At 43.5% G+C, this 17922-nt stretch overlaps 1 protein-coding gene across 1 annotated transcript in view; it reads left to right on the top strand.

The window, feature by feature from the left end:
• The window catches only part of CLVS1 (clavesin 1), a 158320-nt gene that overhangs the window by 132986 nt on the left and 7412 nt on the right, over positions 1-17922 (top strand). Inside the window, exon 5 of the mRNA XM_036907535.2 lies at positions 2835-3070. Coding sequence (XP_036763430.1) covers positions 2835-3070 — 236 coding nt within the window. The remainder of the gene's footprint in view (positions 1-2834; positions 3071-17922) is intronic.

The following is a 17922-nucleotide window of genomic DNA, read 5'->3' as shown; positions in this document are numbered from 1 at the left end:
TTCACAGTCAATCTCTCTCCCTCTCTCCTTATTTTTTACTTTGGTTTTTCGGCTTTTCTGCAGTCCTAGAGCATTTGAGCCTCAGGTGGAGTTTGCAAATGGCCTGGATTTAATCAATAATTTAGTAGAACTGGGTTATTTTCAGAATCCCAGTGACATACCAAAGGAAACTTGAAGGCGTAAAAATACCAGATGCCCACATCACTCTAAATGCTCACTGGAGATAGGGCATCAAGCAGCTTCCTGTTCCTGGGATATTTTAATAGCCAGCATTGTGTCCTGCAAATGTATTGTTGTGGTGAAGAATGTTTATGATTTAGTTTTTCCCCCCTTGGCTCCTGGGTCAGAGCTGCCAGCTTCATCACCTTGCAAGCTGGGAAAGCATCCTTCAATGGAAATAGTAATGCGCTGAGGGAGAAGCCTTTTAAAATCTTAATTGCCTCAGCTGATGACATTGGAAAGCTGGCATCTGCTGTCGGAGCTGGGCTTTTTCATGGCATTCCTATTAGCTGAGAAACTGAACATTCCTTTTCCACTCTGATTCTGCTTCCTCATTTATAAAACAGAGAAACAAACACTCACTGTAGAGAGTTTCTGGGTAATTTAATGAGACATTAAATGAAAGCAGGTAGCATAATGCCACTCATGTAGTTGCGATGTAAAGACTTTTATTTCTCCTTACCACTTAGCTCCCATTTAGCTTTCTGAATTTAGCAATGTCCTGGCTTAGAAACACCACCTTTCAAGGTAAGTGACCAGGGTCATTCTTCTAGCACCTTACTTATGTCCCTTGGCCCAGGGGACCCTGTTCTGGGAAAGAGATCTGAGTATTCGGGGGAGAATGAATGAGGATATGAGGGACCCTGTCCCCACATACACACTCCACGGGATCCTTACCTCCTAGACCTCAGATGCTTCCAGGTCCTTAGGAAGCAGTGCAATAAGGTATGGGAGGGGTAACTCCCCTGCACCCAATCAGGTGTGGAACTAGGAGCCAGAACTCATCAGCCTAAGGAAGCAGAGACATTCTGAAGCATTGTGCAAATCTGTCTGGGTCTGAGGACAGTGCTAAGGATAGGGAAGTATCCTAGACTGTTCCTAATGGGGCTTCAGGCTTCCCTCTGGCTTCATCTTCTCCTCAGGAAGGAGCAGTGGGATTGTCTCCCACAAAGCAATCTACACTTGCTGCAGTACTACGGAAGGGAGTTTCAGAGCTCTGGGTGCAGCATCTGACAAGTAGAGAGTCCAGCCCCCTACCTGCTGAATCCTCTATCCCACAGGACCACCAGCAGAGAGGGCCAGTTTCCAAGGCTCTTTGTCCTTTAAGAATTGGAAGTGTTGCGTGGGTGGGCACAAATACTTGATCTAACCACCAGGGCTAATATTTAGCTCCAGCTTTTCCATGCTTCAAATTCTACAGTTCCTCCTGAAAAGTGTTTTGAAAAGTCAGAACTCATGAATTTTTTTAAAAGAAATAATTCTTATTAAAATTCAGTCATACCCAATCCAATGTCAAAAATCATACATTGTTTTCTGAAGTGCAACAGTATTGCTCTGAAGAATTGTTCTGAAGTATTGTTGTGAACACTTAGCTTCTTGTCCCCCTACTCTTCAAATGATGTCATTACATCCTAAGTTAAAAATCTTAATAAAGCAGAACAAGGTAGCAAATGTTTATTATACACTGGTATTCTATATAGTATATAGTATAATAGAATATTTTTATGGTATGTTATACTATATTGATGTATTTTAAGAATCACATTTACATTTCACCATGGTTAACTGTTAGGGGTGATGTGTACCTCTGTGTATGTATAATCTATGTTCCTATATATTTGGGTATACTTATGTGTATGCAACTTGCAACATGAGCAAGTGTGCAAACCAATGTCATTATACAGATGCACTTTAAATAAAGTTTGAGGAGTCAATTCCTAATTTGCAGGCAATGGTGACTATCAACTTGCAGCTTATCCACTTTGTGGATCTGACTGAAAGCAATTGTAATTTGTGGGTGTTTTCTTCCCTGCTTAACCTGTTTATCCCCTGTATATCTCTTATATGTATAGAAGATGCAGACTTGTTTAGCTATTAGCCCTTTATCCAGAATAAATGGAAAATGGCTGCAAAAATATCCCACAATAAATTCTTAGGCACAGTCTTCAGTTCCATTGACTAAGAAAGAACTGATTGAGTTCCCACATCTCCCTGGGAGCCAGGAGTGTATTAAAAGAGTAACAAAACACCATCCCTTTCCCTGAGTATTCTTCTCTTCTCATGGGAAGCAAGACATAAATGAACAAATAAGAAAAAAATAGAAGTCAGTAGATAATACAATTAATTGGGGAGCAGGGGGAGGAGAACCAAGGGGCAGATATCACTGGGACAGTTGGAGGAAGAGGCTGTCACTTCGTGAAGGCCTGGTAGGGATGGAGGGCTGGGGGCATGCAGAGGAAGGAAAGCTCTCTTGGTGGATGACCGGGCGATATGGAGATGCATGTGAAGCACGGCTGGGTTTGGATGGTCTACATTACTACTCTTTTTGTCAGCAGGGATAATTAAGAGATGACTCTATGTATAACTTGGGGCCATGGCCAAATAATACCCAATTTGTTCATAAACTTTATTTTAAGAACTATTAATTCAGCTTCTTTTCTGAGCAGTAAATTAATATTTTATGAAGACTAAGTTACAGACACAAAATTGAGTGCCTCTTTAAACACCATGATCACCAGCAGTGCATCCAATTTGTCATTGCTAAATTGTGTATTAGATTAAGTACTTGGTCATGTATTTTGGATTTTTTATTGCTAATTATTTTTGTCTTTCAGATTTTCCTGCATGGAAACAATCTGAACAGCCTCCACCAGCTAATACATCCTGAATTTCTGCCCTCTGAATTTGGAGGAACCCTTCCTCCTTACGACATGGGAACTTGGGCCCGGACGTTGCTTGGTCCTGACTACAGCGACGAAAATGACTATACTCACACTTCCTACAACACAATGCACGTGAAACACACGTCCTCCAGCCTGGAGAGGGAATGCTCCCCCAAGCCGATGAAGAGGTAAGGCCTGGGGGTCAGGGCCTCTCAGTCACAGGTCAGCAGGCATTTTTTATTTGGGCCTATTGTGGGTTAAGTAATTGAAGTCCTTTAAGGGCACAGAACTTAAAATAAATTGCAATACATTCTCAGATGAGTTCATTAGGATTGAAAGCAAATGGGACTTGGCTGGCCCAGAAATATATTTGTCCCTGACGTATTAAAGAATCAGTTAAAGGCTAGGACCTTGTACATGTCAGCATTACAGTCCTAGTCTCTAGGGAGTCTTTTAATATACAAAGAATGAAATGTGGGCCCTTGGAAATACACTGGATAAAAAAGTAACCTGCTAGAAAACATTCCAGCCTTCCATGCCTTGATAACCTTCTACTGAGTAGTTACTTGGCTACAGGCACTGATGGGGCACAGGGAACACAAATGTGAATAAGACATTAGAAGAACAGAGAAGAGTCGCTTGGAAAAATATGCCAAGTAAGGCTTGTAGCAGGTGACATTCAAGCTGGGCTCTGAAGGGTGGAAATCAGCAAACGAGTCTTACAGGAGAAAAGCATTCTAGACAGAGGGGACAGCAGAGGCACGGAGCCCTTGGAGGGATGGGCTAGTCTAGTGTGGCAAATATGTGTGTGGGGGCTGGGGGATGGGACTAGGTAAGGAATAAAATTATAAAGACTGTGGGGTCCAGGTGCTGAAGCATTTTGCGGACCATACTCAGTGGAGAGCCGTGAAAGGTTTTTGTTTTTATTGGTATACAAATAATATATGAGTACTTTCTTATTATAAGAATTAAAGCCTTATTTTTAAAACTAAAATTCCCTTCAACCGCTATCCCCAGCTTCTTTCCTAATTCCTCCCCAAAGGTAACCACTGTTATCAGGCTGCTCTGGGCCCTTCCATTTTGCTTCCTATACATTACACATATCATACACCCCTAGAAAATAAATAGCTGCTATTGTGTATTAGTTTGCTAGGTCTGCTACAAACTACCACAGACTGGGTGTCTTAAACAGCAAAAATGCATTTTCTCCCAATTCTGGAAGCCAGAGGCCCAAGATCAAGGTTTGCAGGGTTGGGGCATTTGGAGGCCCCCTCCTCAGCATGTGGACGGCCATCTCCCCCATGTCCTCACGTGGTCTTCCCTCTGTGTGTGTCAGTGTTCTCATCACTTCTCTTATAAGGACACCAGTCATTGGCTCAGAGCCCATCCTAATGACCTCATTTTACCTTAATTACTCTTTAAAGAACCTGTCTCCAAATACAGTCCTGTTCTGGGGTACTGGGAGTTAGGGCTTCAACATAGGAATTGGGGGGAGGATGCAATTTATCCCATAACATATTGTTATGTAACATCTTTCCAAACTAGTAAATCTAAACATAGTTCTTGTTTTTAATACAGCATGGTATTGCAGAAGGTGGACATCTCACAGTTCAGCCATTTCCCTACCAATGGGCATTTAGGTTATTTCCAAGTTTTTTCTCTTCTGAACAAAGCTCAGCGAATGCCCTTGAAGTGCCCCGTCACCCCTACAGGGAAGCTCCCGTGGGTGAACTTGGAGCCCTCTAGTTGCTGGATCAGCGGGGGATGCACTTTAAATTTTAGTCCACACTGCCCAGATGCCCTCTAAAATGACCCCACTAATAGACACTCCCACCAGCTCTGTGTGAGAATCTCCTTCCCCAGACCCTTGAAAAGTACAGGATATTATCATTTATGACTTTAATTTTAGTCATAACCCTGACGGTAGGACAACTCCATGTCATTTTTGTTTTCATTTGTATTTCTATTTGTACCAGACATAGCTGAGCAGAGAAATGAACTCATAAGGCCTGGGTTTTATAAGGATCATGGATTAGCAGGGAAATGGAGACTAAAAGCCATCAGAAGACCGATGCAGGGGCTCAGGTGGGAAGTCGAGGGTCAGAGCTAATGCGGAAGCAGAAGCAGACTCGCTCAGTTCTGGAGATGTTTGGAGGTGGAGGGGTGTCACTGTGGAAGTCCCCTTTGGGGAACTGGACTTACGTTGTGTCCTGAAGCAAAACAGAGTGTCCAGAAGAGAGACCTCTGCATTTCCTGCTCACTGGGGCATATGTCTCTCTGATGTCCGGGAAGCCTCCCTGCTGGGTCTGGCGGACCTGGAAATTCATGGACCCGCAGGTTGACAGTCAGCATTCTCCGGGAAGTGTTGGTCATGTTGGCTGAGAGTCTGTCTTTGCGTCTCTACAGTGAAGGGACTGACCTTCCTGGTGTGGGTGAGACTGTCCTGCTGTCAGTCCAGGTCACAGCATGACAACGACAATGTCACAACTCTCACTGCTCACACTGTTCTGAGCCCTTTATCTGAACTAACTCTTTCAATCCTCATCACAACTGTATGAGAAAGGTGTTATCATTATCCCTATATTACAAATGAGGAAACAGGCACACAGAGGTTCAGCAATGTCCAAGGGCACACAAGTAGTGAGGCCAGCCAGGATCCAGACCTGGGAGGGCTGGCTCCGTGTGGGTCTGTGCTCTGTGTTGATGTCCTCTGTAAGATGTGACACACTGCCTGCTTTTCCTCACTCTTTCTGTCCTCTGCTTTCATGCCAGGCTTCTCTCCTCAACCTCCATGGACAGGGACAGTGACATCTCATGTGGCCTGTCCCACCCTATCTCTAGACACTTTTGGATAAAGCCATCATACCCTCATATATGTCTGAACTTCCAAAGTCAAGTGGCATAGAATAGGAATTTGCTACTCCACCCCCAGACTATCAGTTACATAGTTGCATGCATTTTGGGTGACCAGGCATGTCCTGAGTCCAAGTTGTATCTTTGAATTGATGTTGAGGATCAGAAGAGGTGGTAGCCTCAAGTTCTGGAGAGTAAAGTCTCTGTGTAAAGTAATGGAGAGTAAACACACTGTGCCTGCTCACTGCATATGAATAAATTGATGCTGGATGAAATCTACTCCCTCCAAATCCGTCCTTGGTGTGCTTGTCCAGTTGCTTCAACCAAATTGTCAGTGCCCGGGTGGAAAACGTTAATTTCTGCCGGCTTTCATGGATCCTGCCTTATAGGATCTTACAGCCTAGTAGGAGAGATAGGATGTGCCCACAAATATCTATAGTACAGTGCAGAATGGGAGAGGTACTATAAAGGAGGTCTAAGCCCTCCTGCAGTGTTCTGAGGAAGTGTTCACTAATTTTAACCAGGAAGACTCTTAGAAAAGTCTTCATGGAGGAAGACATAGCTGACCCAGATTTTTGGGAATGGTAAGATGTCAGGGTCAAAGTCCAAAGAAAAGTCTTCATGAGGAAGGCATAGTTGACCCAGATTTTTGGGAATGGTAAGATGTCAGGGTCAAAGTCCAAGGCTATGCTGGAGAAGCTAATAATCATATACACATCTTGTTACTCCCCCGAGGCCACCGAGGCATTCTGTCTGCTCCTGCTCTGCTTGTGGGTGGCATCCTTAGGCCTTCTCAGTAGGTTGGGGAGTGGGGAGTCTGGCCCCAGCGGTTACGCTGGCAAGGAGGGAGCACCCCTGCTGTGGGACGGGGCCTGTTTTCAGGTTCTTCGCTGATGGAGGTCCGTGGTGACTGAGAAAATTACAGGGACACAACAACTGCCATTCATAGCCTATTTTGATCCCCCAGAACCCACAGGGACATGGGGAAATTGAAAACAGAATTGGAGCTGTTAAAGGTCATGTCTTCTGGTTTCCCACCCGTACCGTGTTCTGTTCTCTAGCCCGGGCTGTCTGCCCACAGCAGGGCAGGCAGCTAACGGGGCAGGTGTTCGCTGAGGCATGGCTTTAAGAAGGACCTCCTTGTTTTGAGCCAGATGACCTGGGTTTGTCTTCTGGAGCAGCGCTGTACCTGCCAGTGGGTAGACGCTGCTGTTACTTCTAATTCCTGCCATAGTTTCCAACAGGTTTGGGGGCCATTTGAAGTCAAATGGGCTTTTGTGGAATGTCCTTGGGAACTAAGCACTTTTTACAGTGTGGCTCTGAGCACAAACGGTGTCTGGAGTGCAAGCGGCTTGGGACAATACATTCTGGCACGTGCAGAGTAAAATACAGGATGTATGAAATTCTCAGTGAATGTGTGGTTCTAATGAGCTCTTTTTCTTCCTTTTTCAGATAAACTTGATTTAATCCTTAAGCAAAAAACTTTTAAAAATTAGGAGTTAAGATGGAAATTAAACAGATTCTCTCAATATTAATCTGTTCTTTAGTATAATGATTCCTTTTTGGGCTTTTGAGTGTGTGGGATTCTCTGTTCTGACACTAAGTGGCCCCAAGTTTTGTATTTTTAATTTCTTGTTTCTGTTTTTTATAATTTAATTTCTATTTCCTTGCTCCCAGGCCATCAGCTGTGACTTTCTGTTCCTAGAATAATGTTTATCAGAGACATTCCATTTCCTCCTAATTAACTCCTGGAATACATTTTAGGCTTGTAGAGTAGGTAGCCAAACTTATTAAAACCATGTAACAAATAATAGGAAAGAGGATTTGTATTGGGTGTGATTATTTGGGCTGTGAATATGGCAAAACTCCAATTGAACTTCTTTAAACAATGTGGAAAATCTGTTTTTTTCCCGTAATGAGAAGTCACAAAGTAATGTGACTCCAGGAGTGTTATTCTGGGGGTTCAGTGGTGGCAAACAGACCCCGTTCCTTGCCCAGTGTCCAGCAGCATATCAGAGACTTTTCAGACAGGAGTTCACCCCTGCGTCACATGGGCGGGAGGACGCCCAAGCCGTGGAGGTCCTTGCCTCCTGAGGAGGAGGGAATGGCTTGGGGCCTGGAACCAGCAGCCCTGCTTCAGGTTTGAGGGTGAGGACCTGACATCTCCCCCCAAGGAAGTCAGTGCTTTGTTTTGTAACCAGTGTGTAGATTTTTGTGACATCTTTTTCAGTTATTAGACATTTTTTAAATTAATTGCTTTCTGGTTCTAGACCTTATCTCTGATAAAGTAATTAAAATGTGTATAAATATTAAAAAGGCACACACACACACACCCGCACACACAAACACACTATCTTAAAGTAACTACTGCTGGATGATTAGTCATTTTTGAAGAAATGAGAGTTTAAAATATATGTTTCTATTATATATGTGACATGTACATATATACTTGTATAGCTATGCATATATTTGCATATATACTTATATGTAAATATGTGTATATATTGAAATATATGCAGACATGTATACATTCACACACATATAGATATATATATTTTTAAGATTACTGCTAATAAACTTCATGTAAATTTTATCCTGAGATCTTGATCCTGAGAAAGGAAACTAGAGCTTTTCCCTGCAGCTGGAGCCAACAAACTGCAGGGGTAGGACCGTTTGGAACAGTGCTGTAAGATTTCTTTACATGATAGATTTCTCCTAATAGTCAGCCCTGACAGCAGCTATTGACAATGGAGTTGATGATCTCAAAAATTAAACAGCTTCTCTCCTGGCATTTCTGGGCAAAGGTAGAAGGGAGGACTCTGAGAAGTCAGGTTTTGTGCCCTGATGGAGGGGCAGCGTGCTATCCCGGACTCCACAGGATTGTTCTAGAAGAGGGAAGAGGTGCAGCCCAGACCAAACCGTGTGTCCCCTCTGTATGGGAAGGATGGGCAGTCTCTGTCAAGTAGACCAGGGGGAGAAAGCATATACTTTAGGCCATCTTCCCATTGGTGCTGAGTACAGAGAGCTGTAAGAGCTCTATCGCTACAGACAGCTTCTCTGTCTGCAAGAGGAACATCCTCCACAAATATCATGTGTACACTATTAAAGTTGAATGTAAGCCTGCATTTTATCTTTCCCTCTGTCATTAGGACTTAGGACATTTTAGAGTAGGAGGTCTTTAGAGGTCATGTGGGTGTCATCAGCCTTTCCACCACCATGGAGCTCTTCTATTATCCCCTACATGGGATATGTAGATATACATAAATATTGTCTTCTGAGGACACTGCATTTATTAAGTAATCACAAGTTCACATTGACATGATATAATAAGTGATATCCATGAAATTATCCTGAGAACATGAATTTTAATAACAATGAAGTTACTTCATGTTTAATTTAAATTTTGGTTTTACAGATGGTGAATTTCTATTAAGTTTTATGGAATTTCAGTAATAATGTAAAAATATCTTTCTCATCCCCTTGCCCATTACTGTTTATGTCAGGTAGCTGGGCCTAGGAGTCTGGGGATTTTTTTGGACAGCCATGCTGCTAGCTGCTTCCAAAAGCATGGTGTCTTGCACATCGCAGATGCTTTATACACACAGAATGTTAATTTTAAAAAATTAGCAAATGGTGCCCAGATGTGCCCTTTTTTTCACTGGTACTAAGCTTTTAAAAATATTTTTCTTTCTCTAAAGACCGAGATCATAGTCAAGGTCTTGAGAAGTCTTACGGGGTTAAAGGTTGTGTCACCAAAGCTATTTTGTCATAGGATTGTGTCCGTATGCTTGTTTCGCAGAGATTAGAATAGGAAAAACACTGCTTCAGTGTTTGAAATGGAAAATCAGGAAGCTAATTTAAGTTCTGGAAACCCAACTGCTCTGCCCCTTGACTGACAATTTTCATCCTCATTGTTTCCTGGAGATCCCTGCACCACGGGCTCAAATGTACCTTTCTGTATTTTGACTTGGGCTCAATCTGTCATCCCTGCCGTACAAGGAAAGGGATTTTTTCCTAAGGTACAGTCTGGTATTGCAATCTCATTTGGCTCATTAATTACCCAAATAAACACTTATGTCTCTGAACTGAAAGAGAAACTCCAAGCATGATGATAGTGGGCCGTGGCTCCCTCTCAGAAATCCTGGAATAACCACTTGCAGAAAGCACATTTTTCCTTTCCTGCTGTAGCTGGTGAACTGAATGGCGTTATCACTACCCAGCCCCCGGCACAGCCCCATAGGCCCATAGGCTGAACGAAGTCAGTTTGAAAAAATGCAGAGCTAGAGTGATTTTGAAGATATACAAAGAGGTTTTTCTCACTTACAGGATCCAAGGCAGGCAGCAGTGGCCATGCCCACTCTGACCAAATGCATCCAACAAATGCTCAGTAAGCACTTCCTTTGCACTGAGGCCACAGGTCCCCATCTTTCATAGAATCAAAAAACCAGGGTCAGCAAAGCTCTTCAGTGCAAAAGGTGACAATATTGCATGACTCATGCAGAAAAGCACAAACGTAACATTTGGTTATTAATTCTGTAATTTATTTGGTAATTAATTCTGTTTCTAAGTTGGCATAACATAGTCATGGTTCTGCTGCCTTTGCTGTGTATTTACATTTAGAGCTGTTTGTTTTCACGTTCTTTTATTTTTTGTTTTTTAGCTGTAAGATAATACCATTCATGTAGTCAAAATGGTCAATTCTTGTAGTTTCCAGAAATGCTGGCATTAGTCTTCTATTAGTCAGATGCCGCCTGATCATAGACAAACTTTGGCTGAATATTTACAATGATTCCTGCTTTTATTTATTTATTAAACCTTCAGCACTGATCAGGGATTCAGACAATTATTTGTAGAAGAGAAGACCTAGAGCCCCAAGCTGCATGTATAGGTGCAGCAGCAAAGCATGGCCCCAGCTGTCAGAGAAACAATCTGCCCCACCCTGTATGCCAGGTGACTGGATGGCCAGTGTTTTGGTTTCTCAGCCAGCTGTACCTTGGCAGGGTTACCTTTGATCCTTTTGACCAAATGCCTTCATCCTGATGTTCCTAAACACCTCTCCTAGATCCCACATGGAAGAAGTTCGAAAGCTGTCATAGAGACCCTGTGAGCTATCTGATTTGAGGGGCAGGGGAGAAGGCAGAGGATCGCCTGGACTGAGTTCAGATTTGTGAGTCAGAGGGAAATTTCAGGCCGTGTTGTTCCATCTTGGCCCTGCCTGGGTGGTAAGCCAGTATAACTGTTTTCAGCTGTCAGCAGAACTGGCTGCGACCTTAATGATCTGTCAGCATGTAGTCCTCCTTTTATAGGGTGACTATATGCGTCTGCTGGAGAACTACTCATTTCCGGCAGAAGTAATACATCATCATGAAATACAATCCACAGGAGAAAATGGGGTTGGGGTGGCAGTGTGGGAACAGGAGGACCCTTGTCTTCTGAGCAGTCAGGGCGAAAGGGTTTTACTGTGGCCTGGGAACAGATGTTGAACATGGATGGTATGTTCAACAAAAGTAGGGAATGTATCATTTCGTAATGAATGATCCACAGTCTCTGCTGCCCTTGGTCTTTGACTGGTTTCCAGCTCAAACAGGACTGAACTTCTGAGTTCTGGGGTGTCACTCCTACTCAGGAAGCTATGGCCTGAGATGTCATCACTTCTTATAAGCAAAGCCTCCTGGGTAAGTTGTAAGTGCCCAGTTTCATGTCGGTTATTGGATACGGGTGTATTTCATGGATGCTGACAGGAATTTGTTAACATTTCCTAAAGAACAGAGAAAAATAGCTGGAGAGCCTCATCTTTATTGTGCATCTGGATGAGATGGATTTCCTGCTTCTATACATCTTTCTTTTCTGGGGCAGCACCTAAGGGGCCATTTCCCTCCAAGTACTTCCTAGCCATGTAACATTAGAGTGAAAGAAAATCTATACAATGAATTTGGTCAGTAAGAGAAGGAAGCTAGATCAACTGCTGTGTTCAAGGGTACGTTCTCTCTGCCTTCTTAAAGGAATGACATGAAAAATTATAAGATAAAGAGTTCTGAGCTCCTAGCAGGGCAGTGAAGTAGGGCTGAATGAGAGGGAAATGAACAGACGTGAATGAGCGACTGTGTGCAGTTGCCAGTGCAAGCTGTGTGCTTATTCACAGGGCATGTTTTAAAGTGACTCTTGTTTACTGAAGCACCATGGTTAGATGCAATTACTTGGAAAGGGAGATGTAGTTTCAGCAAGAGAAACAAAACACATTTATTTCTTGTGAACATATTGCTGTTGGTACATAAACATGGTGCCCAGCTCCAATAAAGCGGGTGCTGTTTGTGCGCACCATCTCGCTGACAATGAATCTTCCTTATAAGCTTCAATGATCATATGTATGAAAACAAATATTTGACATAATACTTCATGAAAGTTTCTTTGCAGTGTCATTCTTAAAAGCAGCGCGGTGCTTGCCTACAGAAACACAGCTCCTTTCTGGTTTAGGTAAATCTTATACATTTGGGCTCAAGGTGTCTCATCTGTGGGGCGTGAGTTTTCATGTCAAGGCCTCAGATGAGCATTGTTGAGCTCACAGCATCTAGTTGGGAACTCCTTCACAGCCCCACCTCGGATGCGGCTGTCTGTGTTCCTGTATTGTGGTGATCAGCCCCACGGAGCCTAGATTCATGGCTCTGCTGCTCTTCAACCCCGGCCTCCAGGGGACCACGCACGTGGCACAGCATCCTGCTCATGACCTGTTTGCTTCAGCTTTGTGACTTTGAGGCTGTGGGTACATTTTTCTTTTCCTCTCTATTGTCTCCCCCCCCACCTCCAGTCTCCCCTCATCAGACGGGATGTGGGTTCTGATCACTCTTTTCTGTTTATTTTTCTAGTTACGTGACTTTGGGCAAATCTTTTAACCTGAGTCTTGACTTCCTCACCCATTAAGTGACTGTAACCTCAGGGGTTGGCTGTCAGAGTCAAATGGCAGCAGGAGGAGAGAGTAAAGTGCAAAGCACCCAGAAGAACAGTACAGAAAGAGCACCTGTCTTTTTTCCCCAGCATTGTACATAGGATTTCCATTTTGTTAGAATTTTGATTTCCTTCCTAATGGAAGCTTCTCACTAATCATGACAATGTCAAACCCCTACAGAGAAACAGCAACAAGCAGGCATGCTGACTTGCAGGGAGATGCCTGTGAATTACTCAGAGGTCAGACTTATATTGACCATTTCCCTCTTCCTTGCCTTAATTTATGCATAGGGCCAGTGTGGGCCTTTTGTATCTTCGGAGCCCCACACCCAGAATGTGGCCAGGCACGGTGGGTGCGGGGCACCGAGGCAAAGCCAAGGAGAGGGAGGGATCAGCGACCCTGCCTCTCCTCTTCCCTGTCTTGCAGTGGGCCTCATCTTCACGCAGGCCCTGGTCTCCCACCGCCACCGCTTCCCAGTCAGCCTGCCCTCTTTGTCTTGGACGACAGTTACATCTTTATTGGTCTTTGCTAGTGTTGCTCCTCTGATATCCATGGAGCCTTGGGTGTATTAGCCAAGGGGACAGAGTGAGCATTTCTGGAAGTCTGGAATGGTCAACTCCACTGACCACCGTTGAGATACCACATAAGATGAAGCCTGAACGGGTCCACTGGGCCTAGTGACTTGAAGGTGATGGAGTCACATGGATGGAGGTGAGAATGCTGCAGTCTCATAAGTAGATGATGGGACAGAGAATAGGAACGATTGTTTTTGTAAAGTTTGGCTGTGAAGGTGGAGGTGTTTATCTGAAAAAGCATGTGAGGATCCAGAGGGTTTTACGGTAGTTGTTGTGCTGTTTTCTTTTATTTTCTATGTCCTAGTCTTCCTCTTCTCTTCCTCTTCTGCCTTTTTTATTGAAAATGGAGAAGGGAGGATATTTCAAGGCCAATAGCACAGATCTAGTGAAGAGGAAGAATTTGAAGACATAAGAAAAGGAATCATAGGTAACAGCAAGCAGCTGAGCTGGGTTAGGAGCCAGCCCAGGTGGACAAGGTTCCTGCCTTTCCAAGGTGAGGGATCTCCCCTGACAGGAGACTGCTAAAGGCAGTGGTCTGACGCTGGGGGCCCCATGGGTCTGTGGGCATCTATTTTCCCCACGAAGTAGGCAAGTCCCACAGGTAAGATCAGAGTGGCGTGCAGAAGGCAGTTTGGGTAAGGCTGTACAGAGGGGTGGGGGCCAGGATCTGTGAGAGTCTGGGAGGACTTGAAATTGTTTTGAGGGAAAGAGACAGTGGAAGGCAGTTTTAAGAGTTGGTAGGGGTGATGACTGGGTGTGCAGTGATCTCCACATTCCTGGGGAGCATAAGCTGCATGTCTCATTAGCTCCCAAACTGACACGGAGGAGCCATGTAGTGCCATGTAGGCCTGGGCTTTGCTGGATTTTATTAAGGAGCTAAGTGTATGGCCAAGACAAAGATTAAAGTGTGTGGCCATGCACTCTCAGCTTGTAGGGAGGGGAATGAAGCTAGGAGGTGCCTCATGCATAAGGAGACAGAGGTGCTGACTTGTGGGGGCTGTGTAACAAAGCAAAGGTACCTGGTCACTGAGCAAAACAATTGTCTTGCCAATGAGTTTCAGCCCCTGACAAGTTCATTATGGATTCAGTGTGACCAAAGAAATGACAGTAGAACATTCGTGGGGTGAAAGGGTTATACCCAACTTTTTTTCCATGGTGGCAGGTAATCACTAAAATCTCCTCCACTCAGAGAGAGTTTGCACGCAGCAAGCCAGTCTCTGCCTCTGGGCCTCGTGGCCCACACAGCCATCCTCTGGGCCTCTGTCCTCGGCGCTGCCACCACTCCAGCCTCTGCTCTGCTCTCTTGCAGCCTTGCAGCCCTGCCACTATGTCTCCCAGAGCTCTGGGTGGAGTGCTTAGTATAGAGTCAATAGCAATGTATTGCCCACACTTTTGTAGTGAGCTAGCCAACCTGGGCCAGGTGAGAATCCTGGCCACAGGAACTTTCATTTTATCCTCAACGATCTAATGGAATATGCTGAGGAGTCCATTGCCCTGAGCCCCAGCCCTGAATTTTGACATATAAGAAAGAGGACAAATGGTGGAACAATACTTCAGAGGAGCCAGAGGCACTGGGATACACAGATGGGGCTTAGCTTTGGAAAGGGGTGCTCATGGGGCAGATAGCATGTTTGTTTTTGCTTAGTTTGGTTTCTTAATGCCAGACTCAGAGGCAGGCTCAAAGTAAATGTCCAATATATATTTTTTAAATGAATGAGCAGGACACAATAGAAATATATTTATAAGAACTCACCCACCTCATACCCCTGGTTAGTCTTCGGTGTTTGATTAAAATCATAGTTCAAGCCACAGATCTGGATGCATTATTGCAAAATCTGTCTTGTGTTATTTTTTAAATCAGCAGTACCTTTATTTGAAACAAAGTAAAACAATGATCCATACTGAATCACAATAACCCTTTATAAAGCTTAAATTATAGACATGCAACAACTTCTAAGTTGCATAATGAATTGCAGTGTTGAAGATAGAGGAGCTGAGAAGGTATCTGTGGATATAGAAAGGGAACAATGCTTTCTTGCCCCTCATGGAAGATAGAATGAGGGGGGAATAGTTAGTCCCCACCACAGATACACAGCATTGTTGGAGACCCATGTTTGTGCAGGTGCATCCTCGCTCAAGTGGCCTGGCCTGGCCCTCTTCCTCACATCGCCCTGATTATTTGCTTCCCAGCACTTCTCACTTCCCAGCTTTTCCCATTTGCCTGTGTGTTCACTGCCTGTGTCAGCCCTGCCGCCCCCCAGCCCTATAACCAGGAGCTCATCTGATTGGTTCAGTCCTGTGGCCCAGCACCCACACAGATGCCCAGTGTTGAGAAGGCACAATTCTGACTCTTGGGGGGGCGGTTTCCATCCTGGGTGCAAGTTATTCACTTGACTACTGAGTTTTGCCATACTTTCCAAACTGAGCATATAAACAATCGCAGAAACGATAAGCAGGTATTTTTAGAGCAATTTCTGTCTCTTTCATGTGAGATTTCATGAAGCCAGAGATGTTTTCCCTCCCTCATTTAGCATATACTATGTACTCAAAACTTTTGGAAGGATTTATTGTATGACATGAATATTGAATACAGATGCCAGACTGGATACAGATGTTCCTGGACATATTCTGATGGTTCTTGATAATTGAGCCTTTCAGGTTTTGAGAATTCTTTTTTTTTAAAGATGTTTTTAAAAATAGATTTTCAGTAGATACAAAGAGACAGGTTATTATCCCATGTTACAGATAAAGTGTCTGAAGCACACAGAGGTTAAATGACTTAGCCCTGATCATAGAGCTGGTCAGGGTAATATACTGTGAATTAATTTCTCTTCATGCCAAGTCAAATGCTCTGTCTCCTTTATCACATCTGTTATGCTCTTTGTGTATTCATTCCTTCATTCATTTCACAAGGGTTCACACAGCATCTATTTTGGGCCTTTGTCTTTGTTCAAATGGCTGCAGCTGTTTGGATGTCTGTTCCCAATGCTGTCAGCCCCAGTTCTACCCTGTCTTAAAAACACAGTTGAGAAGCAACTTCCTCCAACATACTTTCCATGCACTGTGCTATCTCCAAACCCCAGTCTGACTGGGGAAGATACAGATACTTATGGAGAGAATTGATATTCAGGGTAATACAGCAATATCAAAGAAGATCTATTAATATACTGTCATTTAGATCCACTGGCATACTGTCACTTAACTCAAAAAATAGACTTCTGCAAGGTAGTTTTTATGGAGAACACTAACCCCTCCCTCTTTTTCAAACTCGGATGAGTCATCCTGATTGTCTCAGCTGTTGGCAGCTTCTGGCATTTCTCTACCTGCTTCAGAACATCATATTCTAGTTCTACCAAAGTAACTCCACTGAGGGTGTGCACCACCAATTTCAGAGGGAGGAGAATGAGGAATAATTAGGAATGTTCTGAAATTGATTGGCAGCTCTTTGTGCCAGACTAATTCTAATAAAAGATGGCTCCATTCAAAGGAGGTGGTGCAAGCACCTGCAGCCATTTGCTGTGTCACTATTTTAAGTTACGATTGGTAATAGGAAAACGCCTCTCCAGAAATATATGCATTTTAAGAACATATTAATTTAATGCTCCTCTGACCATTTCAGAACACCTGAATCCACATTGAATCTCTACTGATGGCATTGTGCTCCATTCCTCAAAATTTTGTCAACCTACACAGAATGTGGACTGATTGCAGGGACAGTTGACAGGTTCAGACAGAGAGCAGGCCCTAAGATGTCTGTAGATCTCAGTCTGATATGGGGTTCCTCTGAAGTATTTGAGCACAACACCCACTAGTTATGACCATGATTACTCTCACATTGCAGGTGCACTAGAGCGATTCTGCTTAAAGGAATTTTCTCAGTAAAATTAAAATCATTTTGTAATGTAAATAATCTGCTGTTCCAATTCTATTTCCCAATTCTGCAGTCTTTTCTTTGGTTTTCTTCTGGGGGCGGACATGGGCTAGCTCCGTTAGCAGACAAGGCAGTGCACAATGCCTGGAAAATCATAGGGAAGAGTTAGTAAAATGGTAAATCATGACCCTTTGAAAGAGCTCCAAACACTTTGTTACATCATTATCTCTCATAGCCCTGTGAAAATTATGGTAATGTCCTCTCCGCATTTTACAGATGAAAAACTGTGAGTTAATATGACAATATGCATAGATTAGTAAAGAGCAATAAACTTCCTTGTAAATAAATTAAGCAGAAAGTCCAGGTGCAGCTGCCCCTTTCTGCCATGGCCTTCGTGGTCTCCCTTCTCCCGTGCCTTCCTCCCCATTCTGCATTCCTGGACTGACTGGTCTTCTGGCCCTGAGCTCTGTTCTAGTTACATCTCTAATGCTTCCCTTCTCCACCCAAAGTGACTTGCCATGTTGACAGATTCTGGAAAGGTATTACAAACTATCTGAACGAATGCCATACTTTTAGAAGAAAGGACCTTGAGGTATTATTAAATTCCCTCTTGGTCATTACAGATGAAGATGCAGTTGGATAACCTGTAATTCTTAAACGCTTTTTTCAGAATGAAATTCTGCTATTTTCTTTTCTGATTTCATTCGATATGCCTAAAACAACATTTTTATAAATACTATGATTGTTTTAACATTTGGAGTCATCAATAACAATAGCAGAAATGCTTCTCTGAGAACT

The sequence above is a fragment of the Manis pentadactyla genome, chromosome 3, assembly GCF_030020395.1.
Source record: "Manis pentadactyla isolate mManPen7 chromosome 3, mManPen7.hap1, whole genome shotgun sequence".
In the NCBI taxonomy this organism is placed as follows: Eukaryota; Metazoa; Chordata; class Mammalia; order Pholidota; family Manidae; genus Manis; species Manis pentadactyla.
Note: the sequence above shows the minus strand (reverse complement) of the source record. Positions and strands in the feature narration are given on the sequence as shown.